The sequence below is a fragment of the Staurois parvus genome, unplaced genomic scaffold, assembly GCF_062004578.1.
Source record: "Staurois parvus isolate SC_StPar_1 unplaced genomic scaffold, SC_StPar_1.0 ptg000075l, whole genome shotgun sequence".
NCBI classification, from domain to species: Eukaryota; Metazoa; Chordata; class Amphibia; order Anura; family Ranidae; genus Staurois; species Staurois parvus.
In genome coordinates, this window is record NW_028317871.1 from 1,025,818 (window position 1) to 1,048,264 (window position 22,447).

Consider the following 22,447-nt stretch of genomic DNA (forward strand, 5'->3'; position numbering starts at 1 on the left):
GATAAAAATGATAATTGTACCAAAAATCCTCTATAAATTCCAGATGATTCCAGGCAAAATCCCGGAGGTCTTTTTTAAAGTAATAAAAAGGATGTTAACAAAATACATATGGAAAAATAAAAAAAACTAGAATATCATATGACTTGTTAAGTAGAAAAAAGGAGAAGGGAGGTTTGGGAGTACCAGATATTAAGAGGTATTATAGAGCAGCAGTCCTAGCGAGAATTTATGATTGAACACATAACCAAGAGGGGAAAAGGTGGGTTCAGATTGAGAATGAATTAAGTGGAGTTACCTTGAGTAGAATTATATGGGCACCAGCACAATATAGAGGGTTAAAAGATACCATGAGTGTTTTTACATTAAATGTTTTTAAGGTTTGGGATAAGTTGCATAAACTTATGAAATGGGATTTTAATTCACAATTAATATCACTGAGGAACACAGATTATTTTCCCCCAGGTAAGGAAGAGAGCACAGGAAAATGGTTTAAAAAAGAAGATATCCAATTGAGAGATATAATGGAAGGACAGGAATTGAGAACACTTAAGGATTTGAAAAAAGATAAAAGGGAACTTTTCATTAAAATAGATGAATGGAAATATCACCAATTAAAACACTTTGTCAGAAACCTTACAAAACTGTTGAGATCAAGAAAGGATTGGAATCTGTTTGAGAGGTTGTTAGAAACACGAGGTGATGGGAGGCGAGGCACGGCAAAAATTTATAAGACCCTCACTGAGTTAGACACTTACACAAAGCCAATGTATATAATAAAATGGGAAAGAGATTTGGGAATAGAGATAGATGAAGACAAACAAAGGAAAATATATAGATTAATACACGAGAATATAAGTATGAGAGAGGTGGAGGTAAATTATAAGTGTTTAACGAGATGGCATATTACACCGAAGGTTGAGTATAAGATATGTGGGGAAAATTCACAAGAGTGCTGGAGGGTTTGTGGAAAAATAGGCACGTTATATCATATATGGTGGGAGTGCCCGAAGATCCAAGGTTTCTGGGAAAAAAATTGTCCAACTAATTGAGAATATCTCTGGGATAAAGTTAGGACTGGACCCAGATGTATGTCTACTACATAGTACAGAGTTATCAGTAAATAAATATAAGGACTCGGGTATGTGGTGCTACCTGAATGCGGCGAAGGGTTTGATACCTAAGTTTTTGTATAGACCAGAGGTGCCGAAGATAGAGGACTGGGTGGAAAGATCGAATCAAATTTGCAAGATGGAGAGGTTGTGTTATATGCAGGAAGACAGGGTGGGGTTGTTCTCTAGGAGGTGGAGAAAATGGGAAGAATTTATGGTGAAATATATGAAGTAGTAATGTGAGAAAGATGAAAGGATTTACATACCACATATTCTAGTTGGGAAAAGAGATAATAGAATAATGCAGAGTGGGTGGGTTCATAGGGGGGAGGGAGGTTTTTACTTAAGGGAGGAGGGGAAATTAGATAGAGGGGGGAGGTAAATGGGAATAAAGATAGTAAGAAATGTTATTAATGATATGGAAATGTTTTTTTTTTGTATGAGAATAATGATGAAAAACGTATTATATATGGAAAATGAATAAAAATTTAAATTAAAAAAAAAAAAATGAATGAGTTAGGTTCATGACAGCAAGCTTTGCAGTGCAGGAGAAATGATCTTTACTTCTCCTGCAAAGCAAAGTGTAAAAAAAAAAAAAAATCCCTAATCACCCACCACCACCACAGTAGTACAATGTTGCTATGGTAACATTGTACTATTCTGATAAGTATTAATAAAAAAAAAAGTAAAATAAATAACACAAAAAATTTACCTACTTGCCAACCGCTTACTTGCATTTTGCGGGCGAGCAGCAGCCCTTGGCAAAGAGCTGTAATCTTGTGTCACTTCCTGTTTTAGGGTATGAACGCCCCACCGGTCAGTCCAGGGAGAGAAGAGAGAACACGGCACCAAGTAAAAGCACTACATTTTACACATGCACACGTTAGATTAGCACATTTAACCATTTGATCACTTCTATTAACCCTTTGATTGCCCTGTCACCCAGCCAGTGCCATTAGTACAGTGTCAGTATATAACATTTTTCACTGATCACTGTATTCCTGCCACTAGTAACAATATTGTCAAGGTCAGTAAGCGCCCCACCCAGCCAGGGTCAACTAGCGTTAGATTGCCCGCACACTATTAACCCTTTGATTGCCCTGTCACCCAGCCAGTGCCATTAGTACAGTGTCAGTATATAACATTTTTCACTGATCACTGTATTCCTGCCACTAGTAACAATATTGTCAAGGTCAGTAAGTGCCCCACCCAGCCAGGGTCAACTAGCGTTAGATTGCCCGCACACTATTGCATTCACGCTATAGGTTGCTGATCACCCCCATTACCAGTATAGTGTTTGTACGGATCAATATAATGATCATGAACAGAACTATACTAGTACCTATTAGTGCTATTTTTCATGGAAGATTTGTATCAATTGATTGTGGGCCAAAGCAATTTATATGCACAACAATACATTGCCGCCCACCCAAATTCAGCTCTTGCCAGACAATTTGCATGGAAACCTGTCACGGTTTCTGAATTTAAAACTTTTTGGGGACTAACAATCAACATGGGCATTACAAAAAAAGAATGAATTGAGGTCATATTGATCCACAGAGCCGATTCATCATATGCCTGTGTTCTCTGCTTTTACATACAGTATATTCCCAACATGGACCAGCAATGTACTGGTATGCTGCTGGACTTTGAGTGGTTATACCAGGATGATGCCTGCAGCTACAGGCATCATCCTGGTATAGTTTTTTTCAGCTGGTGGTCGGCTTTCATGTAAAAGCAATCCTAGTGGCCAATTAGCTGCTGAATTATTTTTATGAGCAGCGGGAAGGGACATTCCCACCCCCTCCTGCCGCCTTCCACAGTTTTTTTGGGCTCTCCTGTCCCACAGGGGAATCCAAGAATGCAGCCAGCAGATCCTCTGGCTGACCATAGAGCTGATCAGAGACCAGAATGGCTCCAATCATCTCTATAGTCTAAGAAATCAGAAGCTATGAGCATTTGATCACTTCAGTTGGGAAAGCATCTGATCATACTGATTTTGGTGAGTTCAGATGATGTAAGGGCAGAGGAGATATCTAACGTCTAATAGACCCCAGATTTCTGAAAAAAAAAAAATATCTGTCAATGCCTATTGCAGTCAGAGGTGATATTTACAAGTGACAACAAAAAAAAACAAATGAAAGGGACAGTGTATAAATAATAAAAAAAAATCAAAATAACTAAACACACCCTCGCACCCCCCCCCCCCCTAGCATCGTGTGCACAAGTGTTTACCCCGTACCAGTATGTAAACAGCAGTTGCACCATGCATGTGAAGTATCGCCGCGAGCGTCAGATTGAGGACAGTAATTCTAGCACTAGACTTCTAGACTAGACCTAAATTTAAAATTGGTGACCTATAAAAGGCTTTTAAAGCATCGCCTGTCGAAATAAAAAATGTATGTACTTTGTACTTTGCACGGGCATGCTCAATTTCAAAGCATGTCATGTTTGGTATCTATTTACGCGGCATAACATCTTTTACATTCCCTGTGATAGCAAAGTGATTAATAAAAGGGACAGTGTAAAAATAATAAAAAGAAAAATCAAAATAACTAAAAAAAAAAAAAAAAAAAAAAAAGCACCTTTGCTTCCTGCTCGCGCGCACCTGTATGCACCATGCATGTGAGGTATTGCCACGAACATCAGATCAGTAATTCTGGCACTAGACCTCCTGTGTAAATATGAATTGGTGACCTGTAAAGGCTTTTAAAGTGTTGCCTATTGATAATAAAAGTGTATGTGCTTTGTTGCCATGGCACGGGTATGCGCAATTTTAAAGCATATCATGTTTGGTAACTATATACTCGACGTAGCATCATCTTTTATGCTTTATCAAACAATTGGGCAATATATTGTGTTTTTATGCATTAAAATTCTAAAAAGTGTATTTTTCCCAAAAGATTTGCATTTGAAAAATCGCTGCACAAATACTGTGTGACAACCCCTACAAATGACCCCTTTTTGGAAAGTAGACACTCCAAGGTATTTGCTAAGAGGTATGATGAGTATTTTGCAGATCTCATTTGTTGCCACGTTTTTGCAAAACGAAGAAAGAAAACAAAAATGTATTTCTTCTTTTCTTTTTCCTTTTTCAAAACCCTCTGACAAAAATGATATCTGTAAATACTCACCAGGCCTATGATCAAATTCCTTGGGGTGTATACTTTCCAAAAATGAGTCATTTGGGGGGGTGTTTGTACTATCCTGGCATTTTAGGACTTCTAAAACTGTGATAGGTATGTGATATGAGGAAATATGCCCTTTGAAAGCCAGGAGGTGGTCGTTGGATTTTGGGGGCCTGTATGTAGCTAGGCTGCCAAAAAGTCTCCCACATGTGGTATCCCCATACTCGGGAGAAGTAGAAGAATGTGTTTTGGGGTATTATTCCACATATACCCATGGCATGCATGAGCAATATATCATTAAAGTGACAACTTTATGTAAGAAAAAAAATTGTCATTTTCAAAAAATTTGTGGCAAAAATAAAATGGTCCATGGACTCAACATGCCTCTCTGAAAAATCCTTGGGGTTTGTACTGCCCTGGCATTTTAGCACCTCAGAAAGTAAAAGCTACGTAAATTCTAATATATATACCATAGTTTGTAGATGCTATAACTTTCATACAAACCAATTAATATGCATGTATTGAGATTTTTTTTTTACCAAAGATGTAGCAGAATACATTTTGGCCTTAATTTATGACTAACTTTGAGTTTATTGGATATAGTTTTTATAACCAAAAGTGAACCACAGAGGTGATCAAATACCACCAAAAGAAAGCTCTATTTGTGTGATAAAAAAAACATAAATTTTGTTTGGGTACAGCATTGCACAACCACGCATTTACCAGTTGAAATAGTGCAGTGCCAAATAGCAAAAAATGGCCTGCTCATGAAGGGGGGTAAATCCTCTGGAGGGCAAGTGGTTAAAGCTTTAACCACTTCCCATCCTCCCTATAGCAGAAATACTGCTACAAGGGGGCACGGGTGTACAAAATCACATGTATATATACTCCGTCCTGACCCGCCATTTGCGGACTTGGCTGTCAGTCACCGGGCCCCGGCCAGTGATTACTCGCCGGCTTCCGGTGATCGCAGAGTATTGCCGATGGGGAAACGAACTGTATGTAAACAATACAGTTCTTTCCCCTGTCAGCTCCTGCACACTGCTTTGTATGCATAACAGAGCTATACAAAGCAGTGTTCTTACATTAGAAAACACACAAAGCACATAATGTGAAAAAGCACACCAGTGAAACCAAGTCAGTTCCTCCCCAGTGTCAGAATGCCCCCCACACCTGCTATAAGTCGCTGTTAGCTGCCATTACTAGTAAAAAAAAAAATTCCAGTGTATATACTGCCATTTGTAAACGCTATAACTTTCACGTAAACCAATTAATTTACACGTATTGGGTATTTTTTTAGCAAACACATGTAGCAAAATACATTTTTCCCTATTTTCATGACAAAATTTGATTTTTTAAATTTTTTTATTGGACGTTTTAGAGCAAAAAGTCAAAAATATATTTTTTTTTCTCAAAATTGTCAGTCTATTATAGCACAAAAAATAAAAAACGCACTTGCGATCAAATAAAAAAAAAATCAAAGAAAGCTCTATTTGTGGAAGATAAAAAGACAGAAATTTCATTTGGGTGCAGTGGTACATGGCCGTGCAATTGTCAGTTATAGTAACGCAGCACTGCAACGCAAACAATGGACTGGTCAGGAAAGGGCGGTAAATCCTCTGGAAGGCAAGTGGTTAAAAAGCATCATAAACACATAAAAAATGCATGATAAAGCAGTAGTTGTTTTAATGTGCATTACTAATCAATACAAGGATAAATAAGGCCTAATTATTCAGGAGTGTTAACAATGACAGCAAGAAAACTTTGGAGACCACTAAACTTGACCTTGGTTAGTAAGCAAGTCTGACAGAACAAATACCTTGGTTTGCATTTAGAACTGTCTCTAACACCAACTGATGATCTAAAAATGATGTAATTGCAAAATGATAAAAACATTTGGATGGATATTAGACCATCTCTCCATATGCATTATCTATAGAGATTTTGTGATTAGCGCTTTGTTTTCATCTTTGAAAGTTAATATATAATGAATAAGAGGTCACTTCAAGGTGGTCAATTTGTCCATCTATATTTGTTTTTTGCCTCAGTCCTGGGTGACCCTTTGTGTTCTGTCTCTCCCATCTAAGCATTGATAGTGTGATCTTTGTAACTTACAGTTGTGATGAGATAGCGATAACTTCAACCTCAGTTGGATACCACAGTCAGTGACTCAATCAATAAGACATCTTGCAGATCTTGTGAAGTTTATTCCATAATAGTTCCATAATTCCATAGAGAATCTTACAACAATGAACATTCGATAGGTCAAAAGATCATAATGTTTCCTGCTCCATGACATGAGGCTAGAGCTGCAATGCATTTCTGGGAAAGGGGGAGGGCTATCTATACAACATTAACCAAACCAAAGGAAAGGGAGGAGCAGAGACAAAATATAGAAAACACTTAAAGGCATATGACAGTCAATATGACAGTCATGTGAAACATGACACTGTGTTCTGTTGGGTGTATTTAAAACGTTTTGATTTTGGTGGATGAAGATGTTCATTGAAGACATTCACAGATGTGTATTTTTCTAGGGTAATGAAAAAAAGTTATTGAATAAATTGTTTATTTTTCAATATGAACAGGAGCCATTGATAATGGTGTGTTGGCTCTCTTTAAAAATTCCAAAGCTAGGCCATGTTTTTTTTAGGAAATGAAATAGGACACTTCAATCTTCCTGCAGTTGGGTAGTGGGGCCAACAGCATTACTGGGCTATAGCCAAACACTTGGCCTGTTTTAACTCACAGGATAAATATAAACTATAGGGGTTGTGCCATTTGGTATTTGGAAATGCAGAGAGTTAATCCCCGCCCATGGGCGGTCTGGAGACACCCCTGGATTGATTAGTGGCCTTTATTAAACACCATATATCAGTCCAGAAGCAGCTAATAACTTGATAGGCTCTGAGGAAGAGGATAAGTCCTCGAAACGCATCAGCCACTAGATGTTCCATCATTTCTGTACACCGTGATGCTTTGTGGACTGTTTGTGCTGTACCAAAGAGATGTATTTGCACTTTTTATGACTTTGTGAGTATAATACTTACCTTTTTACAATACATTTTTAAGGTTAATGCACTAGACCAGTGTGCCCTTTGTTTGTCATTACTGCAGTTTTTTTTAGGAAATACAGCAAGCATCTCAATCATTTCCAGTATCCCTTTAAAGTATATTACTGAAATATATACAATTGAACAGTTTAAATGTTAAATTCCCTTCCTGCCCAGGTCATGTAGAACCTTACCCAAAGGAATTTTGTATCATTTTTTTGAGCCAGATAGAGCTTTTTTTGGTGACACAGCTGACACAGTAAACTGAAGGTTTACCCTATTTTAGGCTTTGCATACAGGACAACAATGACACCATGAACAACATGATATGCAAAAGATTGTTTGCCTGGTTTAAAAGCGATTCTGTAATATTGGAACATCTCTTTTTTTAAACAGCAATCCCAAATCTTCGAAATATTGATGGAGAAATCATTCCAGAAGTAAAGCCATTGGTGGATCATGATGAATTAGCCAGTTCATATGAACGAAAATTAATAGAGGTAATTCAGATAATTTACCCCAGTTTCAGTGTAAAATACTGGTATATATTGTATGTGTGCATATACTACATTGTAAAATACTGGTATATACTGTATGTATATATATATATATATATATATACAGTATATATACTGTATGTGTGTGTATATCAGGGGCGGACTGCCAAACCATGGGGCCCTTGGGCAATAGGGGATCATGGGGCCCCTGTGTCCTTGCCCAAACTCAAAAAAGCCTATGAAAAAGGTACCAGGGGCATCTCATGGGGCCCCCTACTGACCCGGGCCCTCGGGCAGTGCCCGAGTTTCCAAATGGTCAGTCCGCCCCTGGTGTGTATATATATATATATATATATATATATATATGCGCATTTAATGGAAGTTTTGGCTGTTATGAAGGTTGATTCACTAGGCTTATTTTAGGTGGTTATAACGTGACAGTTAACTCTTTCCACACACAAACCGTAATTGCCACCATATATTTTAGACACACACCATTCATAGCTTTTACAGTAGCAATTTTGAACTTTGACAAAATGCCTGTGACGCTATGACACTCACTGCCATGCCCAGACAGGAATGTAGACAGTTTAACACTTAACTGCTTAAGGACCATTCTATAGCAGATATACTGCTACAGGGTGGCACCTGTGCGCAGGATCACGTGTACAGTGGGGCAAAAAAGTATTTAGTCAGCCACCAATTGTGCAAGTGCTCCCACTTAAAAAGATGAGAGAAGCCTGTAATTGGCATCATAGGTAGACCTCAACTATGAGAGACAAAATGAGAAAACAAATCCAGACAATCGCATTGGCTTATTTGGAAAGAATTTATTTGCAAATTATGGTGGAAAATAAGTATTTGGTCACCTACAAACAAGCAAGATTTCTGGCTCTCACAGACCTGTACCTTCTTCTTTAAGAGGCTCCTCTGTCCTGCACTCATTACCTGTATCAATGGCACCTGTTTGAACTTGTTATCAGTATAAAAGACACCTGTCCACAACCTCAAACAGTCACACTCCAAACTCCACTATGGTGAAGACCAAAGAGCTGTCGAAGGACACCAGAAACAAAATTGTAGACCTGCACCAGCCTGGGAAGACTGAATCTGCAATAGGCAAGCAGCTTGGTGTGAACAAATCAACTGTGGGAGCAATAATTAGAAAATGGAAGACATACAAGACCACTGATAATCTCCCTCGATCTGGGGCTCCACGCAAGATCTCACCCCGTGGGGTCAAAATGATCACAAGAACGGTGAGCAAAAATCCCAGGACCACATGGGGGGACCTAGTGAATGACCTGCAGAGAGCTGGGACCAACGTAATAAAGGCTGCTATCAGTAACACACTACGCTGCCAGGGACTCAGATCCTGCAGTGCCAGACGTGTCCCCCTGCTTAAGCCAGTACATGTCCGGGCCTGTCTCAAGTTTGCTAGAGAGCGTTTGGATGATCCAGAAGAGGACTGGGAGAATGTCATATGGTCAGATGAAACCAAAATAGAACTGTTTGGTAGAAACACAACTCGTCGTGTTTGGAGGAGAGAGAATGCTGAGTTGCATCCAAGGAACACCATACCTACTGTGCAGCATGGGGGTGGCAACATCATGCTTTGGGGCTGTTTCTCCGCAAAGGGACCAGGACTACTGATCCATGTACAGGACAGAATGAATGGGGCCATGTATCGTGAGATTTTGAGTGCAAACCTCCTTCCATCAGCAAGGGCATTGAAGATGAAACGTGGCTGGGTCTTCCAACATGACAAGGATCCCAAACATACCGCCCGGGCAACGAAGGAGTGGCTTCGTAAGAAGCATTTCAAGGTCCTGGAGTGGCTTAGCCAGTCTCCAGATCTCAACCCCATAGAAAACCTTTGAAGGGAGTTGAAAGTCCGCGTTGCCCAGCGACAGCCCCAAAACATCACTGCTCTAGAGGAGATCTGCATGGAAGAATGGGCCAACATACCAGCAACAGTGTGTGCCAACCTTGTGAAGACTTACAGGAAATGTTTGACCTCTGTCATTGCCAACAAAGGATATATAACAAAGTATTGAGATGAACTTTTGATATTGACCAAATACTTATTTTCCACCATAATTTGCAAATAAAGTCTTTCCAAATCAGCCAATGTGATTGTCTGGATTTGTTTTCTCATTTTGTCTCTCATAGTTGAGGTCTACCTATGATGCCAATTACAGGCCTCTCTCATCTTTTTAAGTGGGAGAATTTGCACAATTGGTGGCTGACTAAATACTTTTTTGCCCCACTGTATATATACATATCATTCTGTATTTCCGGGTAGGGGCATGCATCCATTCGTGGCCGCGGATGTCAATCGCCGGGTCCCGGCCAGTAATTACTCGCTAGCGCCCGGTGTTTACCGAGCATCTCCGACGGGGAGGAAGATTGTTTTGTTTACAAACAATCTTCCTCCCTGTCAGCTCGAGCACACTGCTCAGGATGGCTGTGCACAGTACAGCCATCCCGATCAGTGTGCTTTCAGTGAAGAACACACCCCCCGCCCCCTAGTAAAACACTCCCTGCACACAGTTAACCCTTTGATCGCCCCTCACATTAACCCCTTCCTGCCCAGTGTCATTAGTACAGTATCCATGCTTTTTTTAGCACTGATTACTGTATTGGTGTCACTGGGATGTCAGTGACACCAAGTTAGTTCCCCCCAGTGTCAGAATGTCCGCCGCAGCCCGCTAAAAGTCACTGATCGCCGCCATTACTAGTAGAAAAAAAAATCCCATTATCTATACTGTCATTTGTAACTCTATAACTTTCACGTAAACCAATTAACCATTTGCTGCCCGCCCTATGGCCAAATGGCGGCCGGCAAATGTCATCAGTGTTCCGGGTGGACACCATATGGCGTCCTCCCGCACATGCGCAGATCACGCTCCTGCAGAGCCGTGCAGCGGCGCGATCTGTCACCGGCCGTGTACCTCGGACACGGCCGATGACAGATCTGAGTATCGGCCCCCGTTGCCGGTACCATGTGACCTGCTGTGACCAATCACAGCAGGTCACATGACAGTTGTATACAATAGATGGCTTCATTCATGCCATCCACTGTATACTAGTGTCTAGCTGTGAATGGTCACAGCTAATCACATGCACATGTCATGTGATTAGCTGTGGCCAAATCACAGCTGAGCACAAAAAAAAAAAAAACCCTGAATGAATCGATGTCATTCAGGTAAATGCTTGCTTATAGCAAAGTAATTCTTTGCTATAAGCAAATTGTGGAAAAAAAAAATACTGATCACTTCCCCAAAGTAGTACAATGTTACTATGGTAATATTGTACTACTTTGGACATAGTGAAATGTGAAAAAAAAATCTTAAAAAAATTAATAAAAAATAATAATAAAAAAATATATATATATATTTTTTTTCATACTGTCACCATTCAGTGTCCCTGATCACCGCCATGCCAGTTATATGATGACGCTGTACTGCACTGGTGACAATATGTAAAAAAAAAATAGTGAAACTAATTTTTTACATTTTTTCATTTTCCGAAAAGTTATGACAAAAAAAAATACAACTTCAAAAAACTCGCCATGCCTCTTATGAAGTACGTCAGACGGTCCACTTTGCAAAAAGGGGTCATTTGGGGGATATCTGTACTGTTCTGACATTCTTGGACCTCAAGAAATTAGATTGGCTGTCAGTACTTCAGGATTGATCAATATTCAGATCTATACCATGGTTTGTGAACTCTATAACTTTCCTACAAACTAAAAAATACATCCTAATATGGGTTATTTTCACCAAAGACATAGTAGGATACATCTTGGCCTAAATTTATGAAGAACAATTATTTATTTGCAAACTTTTATAACAGAAACAAAAAAAAAAGTGTGTTTTTTTCAAACTTTTTGGCATTTTTTTTGTTAAGTTAGCAAAAAATAAAAACCCCAGCGGTGATTAAATACCACCAAAAGAAAGCTCTAGTTGTGTGAAGAAAATTATAAAATTTTAGTTTGGGTACAATGTTGTATGATTGCGCAATTGTCATTCAAAGTGTGAGAGCGCTGAAACCTGAAAACTGGCCTGGGCAGGAAGGTGTAAAATTGCCGGTATTGAATTGGTTAATTTACATGTATTGGGATTTTTTATAGCAAAGACATGTAGGAGAATACATTTTAGCCTAAATTTATGATGAAATTTGATTTTTTTAATTTTTTACTGGATAAGTTTTATAGCAAAAAGTCCAAAATATTGTTTTTTTTCTCAAAATTGTTGGTTTTTTTTGCTTATAGCGCAAAAAAATAAAAAACACAGGTGATCAAATACCACTGAAAGAAAGCTCAATTTGTGGGAAAAAAGGATGTAAATTTCATTGAGGTGTAACGTTGCATGACCGCGCAATTGTCAGTTAAAATACACGGCACCGTAACGCAAAAAACGGCCTGGTCATGAAGGGGGGTAAATCCTCAAAAGGGCAAGTGGTTAATTTCTTTTAAGTGGTTAGCCTCAGGTGATACAGAGTGCTGAAGCATATCCTCCCACATCAGCTGTGCTTATTTAGCTGCTGCATTTTCTCCTCCAGAACCCTTCATAGTAGACAAATTAGATGGTATTGAGTGTAATTTGACACTTAAGTGGAGGGAAATGACACACCCCTCTCTATGCAGTCTCTTTGGGAAACATGCAGAGCTGAGGCTGTCAATCACCTGCTGTTCTGGGGGGGGGGGGGGGGTCACAATGGCAGAGGAAAATATTGAACTGCTAACAATGCATTCAGAGTTTTGCAGTTACAAACGCAGTTCACAGATCTTTAGTAAGTAGTAGTTGTACATAAATACGGTAATAAAAAAAATAAACTTTTATATACTGTATTTATGTACAACTACTACTTACTACTGATCTGTGAATTGTGTTTGTAACTGCTAAACTCTGAAAACATGGTTCACAGTTCAGTATTTTGTAACACAGAGTGCCCCAATTGTCAACAAGTGTTATGTAAGTCTTACATAACACTTGTTGACAATTGGTCCACTTTCACATTGACTCACTGCAGTTTGGATGCAGCGCAGGTGTAGCACAGGGTACCCATATTTTTCATGTGCATTACCTGCAGTTTTCCATAGACTTCTATTATGCTCTGCTTTTTTAGTGCGTTTTCTGAAAACCTTATAGCAAACAAACAAAGTCTCTCTCTCTCTCTCTCTATATATATATATATATATATATATATATATAATAGAGAGAGAGAGAGACTGATTTGGACACAGGCACAATTTTCATACTTATGGCTCTGAATAAATTAAAATGGAACATTCCAAATGAATTTGAAGTTCAGACTTTCAGCTCTAATTCAAGGGGTTGAACATAAATATCAAGTACAAATTTTAGGAACTGCAACCATATTTATACACAGTCCTTCCATTTTCAGGGGCTCAAATGTAATTGGACAAATATAATCATAAATAAAATGTTCATTTTAATATTTTGTTGAGAATCCTTTACTGCCTGAAGTCCGGAACCCATGGACATTACCAAAGACTGGGTTTTCTACATTCTGATGCTTTGCCAGGCTCTAACTGCAGCTGTCTTCAGATGTTCTTTCTGCCTTTAGTTTTGCCTTCAGCAAGTGAAATGCAAGCTCAATTGGGTTGAGATCAGGTGATTAACTCGACCATTGCACAATATTCCATTTCCTTTCCTTAAAAAGCTCCTGGGATGCTTTTGCAGTGTGTTTTGGATCATTATCCATCTGTACTGTGAAGCTCTGTCCAATCAACTTTACTGCATTTGGCTGAATCTGGGCTGACAGTTTATCTCTAAACACTGCAGAATTCATCTGGCTGCTTCTGTCACATCAGTAAATACCAATTACAACCCTGTGCCATTGGAGGCAATGCATGCTGATGTCATCACACTGCCTCCACCAGATGATGTTGTGTGCTTTGGATCATGAGCTGTTCCCAGCTTTCACCACACTTTTTGTCTTCCCATAATTCTGGTACAGATTAATCTTAGTTTCATCCATCCAAAGAATGCTTTTCTAGAACTGGTCTGGATTTTGTAGATGTTTTTTGGCAAAGTCTAATCTGGCTTTTCTATTCTTCAGGCTTATGAATGGTTTGCACCTTGTGGTGAACCCTCTGTATTTGCTCTTGTGAAGTCTTCTCTTGATTGTAGACTTTGACAATGATATGCCCACCTCCCGAAGAGTGTCCTTCACTTGTCTGGATGTTGTGAATGGGGTTTTTTTTACCATAGAGAGGATCCTGCGATCATCCACCACTGTTGTCTTCTGTGGACGTCCATGCCTTTTTATTCTTTTGTTCTTTCCTCAGAATGTACTGTTGATTTGGCTACTCTTAATGTTGCTGGTATCTGTCTGATGGATTTTTTTCATTTTTGAAGCCTTACAATGGCCTGTTTCACTTGCTTGGTCAGCTTCTTTGAATGCATGATGTAGGTTCACAGCAATAGATTCCAAATCCAAATACCACACTTAGAATCAACTCCAGACCTTTTACCTACTTAATTGATGAAGAAATAACGAAGGAGTAGCCCACACCTTGCCATGAAACAGCTTTTGAATCAATTGTCCAATTACTTTTGGTCCCTTGAAAAAAGGGGGATGGCTACTCTTAAGAGCTATAATTCCTAAACCCTTACTCCAATTTGGATGTACATACCCTCAAATTAAACCTGAGAGTGTGCGCTTTCAGCCCAATCTTCTGCTGTGACAGACAGCCTGCAGGAAGAGACGTGGGTTGCTGCAATGTTGGGGTATCCCGGCTTCAGGGACAATGTCCTGGGTGCTCAGTGCAAGGTACACATTGTTAAGGGGACACCCTACTTATGTCAATTATTCGATCTATATCCATATTTTACAAGCTGACAACTAACCTATTACTAAATGGAATTAACTCATGATTTGATTAAACCAAACATGGCATAAATCAGGTGCTATATCACCTACAAGATTTAATGTGACCAGTTTGCCTGCTGAACATTTTAGCATAGGCATGCCTGGTATCTACAGCACCTATTCTTGATCTTCTTTTGCATCAGTGTAATAGCATGTTATAAACGTACCTTCACCACAGCACTAATTATGGATTATAAATTAATTTTGGTTCTGGTAGCTAAAAAATAAACCAGGCATAGATATGTTTTTGGCTTTAAACCCTTCCTACACCATTTTAATCTAGATCTTAGTGCCTCCAGCTGTTACAGGAAATAACTTGGTTAACAATATTAAATAATATAGACAACTGAATAAATATATCACCACAATGTAATTTGTCTTGAGTTCTTTTACCAATGTGATTTCTTACCAAATATACAAATATCGCCAATTTGATTAATAAATAAATTATTTATATACAAAAATATTTATATATATTTTAATACACACTAATTTACTGGTGATGAGTATTTTCTACACACAATCAAAGAATAACCCACAATAAATTGCAATAAGGTCAATCACAAGATATATATTATAGCAGAGTAAATAACAAAACCTTGATTTTCTCAGTGATTAGAAATATCATTTGTGAGCATTCAGTATATCATTCCCAATTCCTGCGGCCGTAGAGAATTAGGAAAAATATTTCTGATACAATACTCACTGAAACACTTCAAATGCGTCTTTGGAACAATGTGTTTACAACATACCAGTACAGAGAAAAAGTATTAAAAAACCCTCTATTCTACAATCGATACAACCAAATATGAAAACTTAACAACCAATCTCCCTGTACACCATCCAATCTCAATGGTTCAACCAAATCAATACAATTACGTAATAATTAGCATTATATACTATATGTCACTATGCATGCAGTTTCTGTAGTGTAACTGGGACTCATATGTCTGTATTTTAGCTAACAGGTCTGATTCGTTCGCTCCGTCTGGCCATTGGTTTGTGGGTGATATGCAGAGGAGAACGACAGCTTAATCCCGAGCGTTTCAAAATCTAGATGCGAACTGAACTCCCCTGTCTGACACGATATCCTTAGGAATCCCATGGAGTCTCACCACCTGTGTGGTGTGTCTTTTAAAGGTACAAAATGGGCCATCTTGGACAAACGGTCTACGATCACAAAGATCGCTGTGTGGTTCTGAGAGGGTGGAAGTTCCACAATAAAATCAATGGAGATCATACTCCATGGTCTGTCAGGTATTGGTAATGGGCGTAATAGGCCCCAGGCCTTGTTCCTAGTAGGTTTATTCCTCTGGCAAATGGTGCAAGTCTTAACATATGACTCACAATCCTTGGCCATATTGGGCCACCAAAATGTACGCTGCAACAGTTCCAGGGTCTTGCGTACTCCAAAATGCCCTGCCAACGGATGGTCATGGCAGTATCCAAGTACCAAAGTACAGGCTTCCTCGGGAACCACAATCTGATCCTCTTTCCAAAGAAGCCCCTCCCTATTCAATAGGGGAATGCCAGGTGGACCTGGCATACCTACGGATGCGGTCTGCAGTTTAGAGCGGAGCTCGGATTGTAGGACCAGAAAATTTCCCGAGGACAGGATTGGGGTCAGGTTTGTGAGTCTCTTCAGGGTCCCCGAACATGCAGGAGAGTGCATCGGGCTTAGTATTTTTTGACCCTGGCCTATAGGTGATGTGGAAGGCAAATCGCGAAAAGAATAGTGCCCACCTGGCCTGACGTGGTCTTAGGCGCTTTGCTGTCCTCAAATATTCTAGATTTTTGTGGTCTGTAAATATTAATATTGGGTGTATGGCCCCCTCTAGTAAATACCTCCACTCTTCTAGTGCTACCTTGATCGCCAGAAGCTCCAGGTCCCTGATATCATAATTCCTTTCTGCAGAAGTCAGTTTTCTAGAGAAAAAGGCCACCAGGCGCATGAGCTCCTTAATGCCCTTCTGCAACAAAATTGCCCAACTGCGTTCTCAGACGCATCTACCTCCAGGATATAGGGTAAGGATGGGTCAGGATGGCTCAGAATAGGGGCTTCAATGAACAACTTCTATAAAGCCGTGAATGCTTCCTGCGCCTCCGGTGTCCACTGGAAACGGACCCCCTGTCTGGTCAACTGGGTAATCGGGGAAACCATGCCTGAAATGTTCTTGATAAACTTCCTATAGAAGTTTGCGAAGCCAATGAAGTGTTGGACCGCCTTTTTGTCAGTAGGTACTGGCCAATCTAAAATAGCTGAGACTTTTTGAGGATCCATGGCTATTCCCGTGGTGGAGATGGTCAGACCCAAAAAAGAGATACTATGCTGTTCAAAACAGCACTTGGCTGCCTTGGCATATAGGCCATGTTGGCAATCTGCGCATGCGCAGACCTGTGCACCTTGGCAAGACCCGCAATCCCTGACAAGCTTAATCTTTACCCTCTGCTTAGGTTCAGACAGAAAATTGTTAGTTGGAATAAATTACCGCTCTCAGTGGTTGATAGGTGTAATCTCATAAAAATGATCTGCGCACCTCAGTTACTATATGTCTTGCATAATGCACCAACTTGGATTCCTGCGTATGTTTTCAAACAGTTTGATACTGTGTTTTGATCTTTGATTTGGAAAAAACGCTCTCCACATATGAAATTAGAAACTCTGCATGAATCTAGAGAGGCTGGGGGATTGGCCGTGCCTAATCCATTTTATTATTATATAGCTGCGCAACTTCAACATCTTACTGCCTGGCAGGACAGTGATCATGTAGACACTATTAAGCCGCTCCTAGTGGGTGTTTTGTCCAAAAATAATCTGGTGGAATGTTTGGAGGCGGGTGAGTTTAGAACTATGCCCCACTATCCCACTTTAGCGTTGATTGATAGAATTTGGTCCAAAGCTAAATGTCTCTTCCATTGTTCAGGTTATACTTCATTCACTCGTATTTTTCATAATATTAATTACTCTGAGTTGCGGAAGTTGCAATGTTTTAATGGTTGGATGATGTTGGGAATTAGATATATACCACAATTATATCATGGTCAATTACTGAAAGATTTCCGTGCTCTGCTGCTTGAATATGACTTGCCTAAACATTTTTTTTCCAGTACCTGCAGCTCAGACATGCCACTACTGCACAATCTAAAGCCTCTTCATGGTCATTTACTGAACCGGTAATACTTAATCAAACTATATCCTTGACCACAAGAAAGGGTCAAATATCTTTGATGTACCAATCCATTATGCTTAGAGTTTCTAAGGCAATGTCCATCAGTTGTAGGACACAATGGTCGACTGATGTAGATACTATTTCAGATGAGGAGTGGTCCACCATATTAGAAAATGTAATTAAAGTCTCTTTGTCTCCAGCACAAAGCTTACCCAGCTTTTTATTGTTCATCGTACTTACCACACTCCTCAGCGGCTGTACGCTTGGAGTAGGAGGGATTCTCCTCTCTGCCCTAGGTGTGAAATTCATAATGGCACGCTTATCTATATGTTATGGAAATGCCCATAATTGGTAAGATATTGGTCCCATATTATAACAATGATCAATAAGATTTGGAGTCTTAATGTACCATTAGATCCCAAGCTTTGTCTATTGGGGGTGCTGGTTGAGGAACTGTACACTCCACATGTCTATGTAGCTATCCTTAGAGTGCTGTTTATTGATCGGAAGCTTATAGCTCAGAAATTATCTCCCATACCTCCTTCCCATATTCAATGGATTAAAGCTGTTAACGCTAATCTAATTAGAGAAAAACTAGTTTATCAACATACAGGATGTGCCCGGAAATTTACGAAAGTCTGGGATGCCTGGTTGAGGACACCGGGATTAGCATCAACACAATTAGTTAAGGACAGGATGTTAAGTGGTGGAATCTCTTCGGGCCTACTGTGAGATAACTATTGTCCCATCAACCCTCGAAGAGGAATTGGGGATATAGCTGTATACATGCGGTAAAAATTTGCTTTTGGTAAATGTTGGATTAGAATTTCTATCTACTAGAAATGTGGATGAGCTGAGGAGGTTTGCTTTCAAAGTTCAGTTCAGAAGAAGACTGGTTTTTGTTGAATTATTTTGGTTTTATATTTTGTGCTATTTTTTTTTTGCTTTTTGCTTTTTCCCAGTTTGTCTTGAAGTTGTTTTTTTATTCAAAAAAGAGGATGTGGAAAATGTTGTGGTTTGGAATCTATGTTCATATCTTCGGTATACATGACTATGTACCCCTTTTACATTGTAAAGCTGTAAATTGTTGATCCCAATGCCACATTCTGCTGGAGATTACGGTTGTATGATTATATGTATACGTGGATCCAAGCCTCAATGAATAAAAAAGATCTGATTTAAAAAAAAAAACACCTGAGGAGTGTAGGAGTAGGTGGGGCCATTGTCTATGTAGCTCATTGACAAACATTCAGTTGATCGCCCAGCAGACATTTGATTCTGTTAATAATGGGTGTTAAAGTTCCCGACAGGCTGTCAGGGCTCCGGGTATGACCAGAGGTGTGTGGACTGACACAGGGAAACGCAGGCTTCAGATATAGTATAAACAATATAATTTATTTAAGACTAAACAATACATAAATGCAGTCCAAGACTAAACATAAACACAGTGCAAACAAACCAAACCAAAACCCCCAACAGATAACAAAAGAACAATACTAAGCGTAGTCGGACGGGCCGGGTCAGGAACAATCAGGCAGACAAGGTACCAAAGGAGCAGACTGGAGAGTGGTCAGGAATAGCAGAGGTCAGGACAGGCGGAGTACAATCAGAGTCAGGGATCAAGCAGGATCAGACAGGAAGCTGACAGGATGCAGGTACAGGGGCTCTTGGGAAAACATACACCAAGGCCCTGATTGCAAGTCTGGCCATATCTTATATGCACCTCCTGCAATTAGCCTCAGGTGTTTTGGCTGACTGCAGAAGTGAGCCTCTGGTTGCTGAGAGCACCCGCTGGCCAGTCCTGGTACTGAAAACCACAAGGCAGGTGAGTCCCACCACTATTGGCGAGTCCATTCCTGACACAGGCTCATATCCTTGTCCGGTTTAACAATTGTAAAATTTATTGGAAACTTTACTTAGTTAATACGTTTTTTGGGGAAGAGCAATTCCCAAGGTCTCTCATTGTCCTTACTTGTTATATTTCTCAAAGTTCAGGTACCTAGATGCTGTGTTTTCACAATGAACATTTCTGACTCTTGGTCAACACTAGCCAGGTTATGTCGGGTCAGGGCTGTGTGACTTCATTGTGTTCCAAAAAGTTACAGTAAATAGGTCATTTATATTCAGTCAACATAGTGTTTAACATCTTCTTCTTAAGTGTATCAGGTCGGTCAGCAATTTTTAATGTTTTTTGTTTTAGATGGTCTATTGTGAAGAAAAGACACTTCATTTCTTGAGAAACTGCTGGTGTGTCATAACTGTCTTATTGAGTGGTATTTCTTTGGTAATTTATCAAAACCATGACATGATGTTGAGATCAGGGCTCTGTGGGGGCCAAGCCATCACTTCCAGGACTCCTTGTTCTTCTTTACACTGAAGATAGTCCTTAACACCATTGGCTGTATGTATGGGGTCATTGTCTTGCTGCAGAACAAAAGTGGGGCCAATCACATGCCCTCCCGATGGTATGGCATGATGGATAAATATCTGCCTGTGTTTCTGAGCATTGAGGACACCATTGATCCTGACCAATCTCCAACTCCATTTGCAAAAATGCTGCCCCAAACTTGCAAGGAACCTCCACAATTCTTCTGTTGCCTGCAGACTGACAGAAATCAGCAGCAGGAGTGGCCAAATCTGCGTAGCTACACTTAGAAAACTGTGCCCAAACCATATATATTTAAAGTAAGATTTATTTACAGTGAAACCAAAATCCATTCAAACACCAGAGAACAGCAAGCATAAATAAAGTGAACCAAAACCCCAGTGACAAAACACCTAACTAAACAACCTAACAGAGTAATAAAAAGCCTAATTAACACACTAACTATATACAGTATATACAAATGGGGAATATAGAAAAGCAGGGTAAAACTGGAGGTTCAGGGAACATATAGGAAGGGGGAACCAAAACTGGGACTATGAACAAGGAGGAGTAGAAGCAAGGTACCAGGGTTCAGAGTATAGGTACAAAGCAAAGATCACGGTCAAGAACAATAACAGGATAATCGGCTAGCTGTATCTGGCAGCAAAGCAAAACACTGACATCAGAGGCATTAGAAGAGGAGGAAGTAAATACTCTCCCTGCTGGGAGACACCCGCTGGTGGACACTGGAACAACCTCCCACTATGGAAAGCACAGTGCTACCAACAGGTGATCCAGGTCCTGACAGTTCCCTCCCATTAAGGAGCAGCCTCTGGAAGCTCCACCATGCCCCACCACTAGGGTCTGTAAGCGGGCTGGGTACCCCTCTGCTAAGGTCCAAAAGCTGGGTTTCCTGCTGGCCAGATCCCTGAGGAGGTGCAACACTAGGAGCTTACAATTCCTTAAATGCAGCATACATCCCAGTGCTGGGATTCTGAAGGCAACTTGAAGGCTTAACACCAGAGTTCTTGGTCCATACTGGTACCCTGGTGCCAGGAAGCCGCATCACAACTGAACCTTCCCCATCTATGTTGTTAGAGGCCACTCCTCATTTTAACTGCCACTTAGGTCTTCCCAAGGCATAGGTTACCCAACTTGGGATCGCAGAGATAATGCCTAGGTCAGCATAAGGCTCAAATTATTATAATTATACAGGGTTTATATAGCGCCAACAGTTTGCACAATGCTTTACAATATAAAAGAGGACAATATGATTACAATACAGTTCAATACAGAAGCGATAGGAGGGCCCTGCTCATGGAGCTTACAGTCTAAAGGTAGAGGAAGGTGGTACAAAGAGTGATAGCTGCAGGGGATGATCTGATGGAGATGACTCAAGTACAGTTCTTAGGTGAAGGTGGGGTAGGCTTCCCTGAATAAATGAGTTTTCAAAGATCACCTAAAGGCAGACAGGGTGGGGGCTGACTGGACATACTGGGGTAGGGAGTTCCAGAGGATGGGAATGGTTATGGAGAAGTCCTGGAGGTGAGCATTGGGAGGAGGTGACAAGCGAGCTAGAGAGCAAGTTGTCTTGGGAGGAGCGGAGTGGACAATTTGGATGATATCTGCAGATGAGGTTGGTGATGTAGCTAGGGGCAGTGTTGTGGATGGCTTTGTATGTTGTGGTTAGTATTTTGAATATTATAAGTTGGGCTAGTGGAAGCCAGTGAAGGGATTGGCAGAGAGGAGCAGCAGTTGCTGATTGGTTGGTAAGGTGTATAAGTCTAGCAGCAGCATTCATAATAGACTGAGGGGGGGATAACTGGTGTAAATGTAGGCCAGCGAGGAGGGAGTTGCAGTAATCAAGGGAGGATATAACCAATGCATGCATAAGTTGTTTTGTGGTGTCGTTAGTCAGGAAGGGGCAAATTCTGGAATGTTGTGGAAGTTAAGGCGGCAGCATTTAGCCAATGATTGGATGTGGGGCCAGAAGGAGAGGTTAGAGTCTAGGATTATACCTAGCACCCTGGCATGCGGCGAGGAATCAATGTTTGTGCTGTTGATTTTAATGGTAAAGTCATGGGAAGGGGATCAAGGAAGAGGAAATATTACAAGCTTAGTTTTAGAAAGATTGAGTTTGAGGAAGTGGTGTGACATCCATACTGATATGAATGTGTGACATCCATACTGGTCTCCACCTCCCACGCCCGACTGCAGGACTT

The 22,447-nt window shown here is 40.2% G+C and overlaps 1 protein-coding gene across 2 annotated transcripts in view; it reads left to right on the plus strand.

The window, feature by feature from the left end:
* Positions 1-22,447, plus strand: part of SNX29 (sorting nexin 29) — a 1,801,773-nt gene that overhangs the window by 1,003,964 nt on the left and 775,362 nt on the right. For both annotated transcript variants that reach the window (XM_089669411.1, XM_089669412.1), the window contains exon 15: positions 7,687-7,790. In XM_089669411.1, coding sequence (XP_089525537.1) covers positions 7,687-7,790 — 104 coding nt within the window. The remainder of the gene's footprint in view (positions 1-7,686; positions 7,791-22,447) is intronic.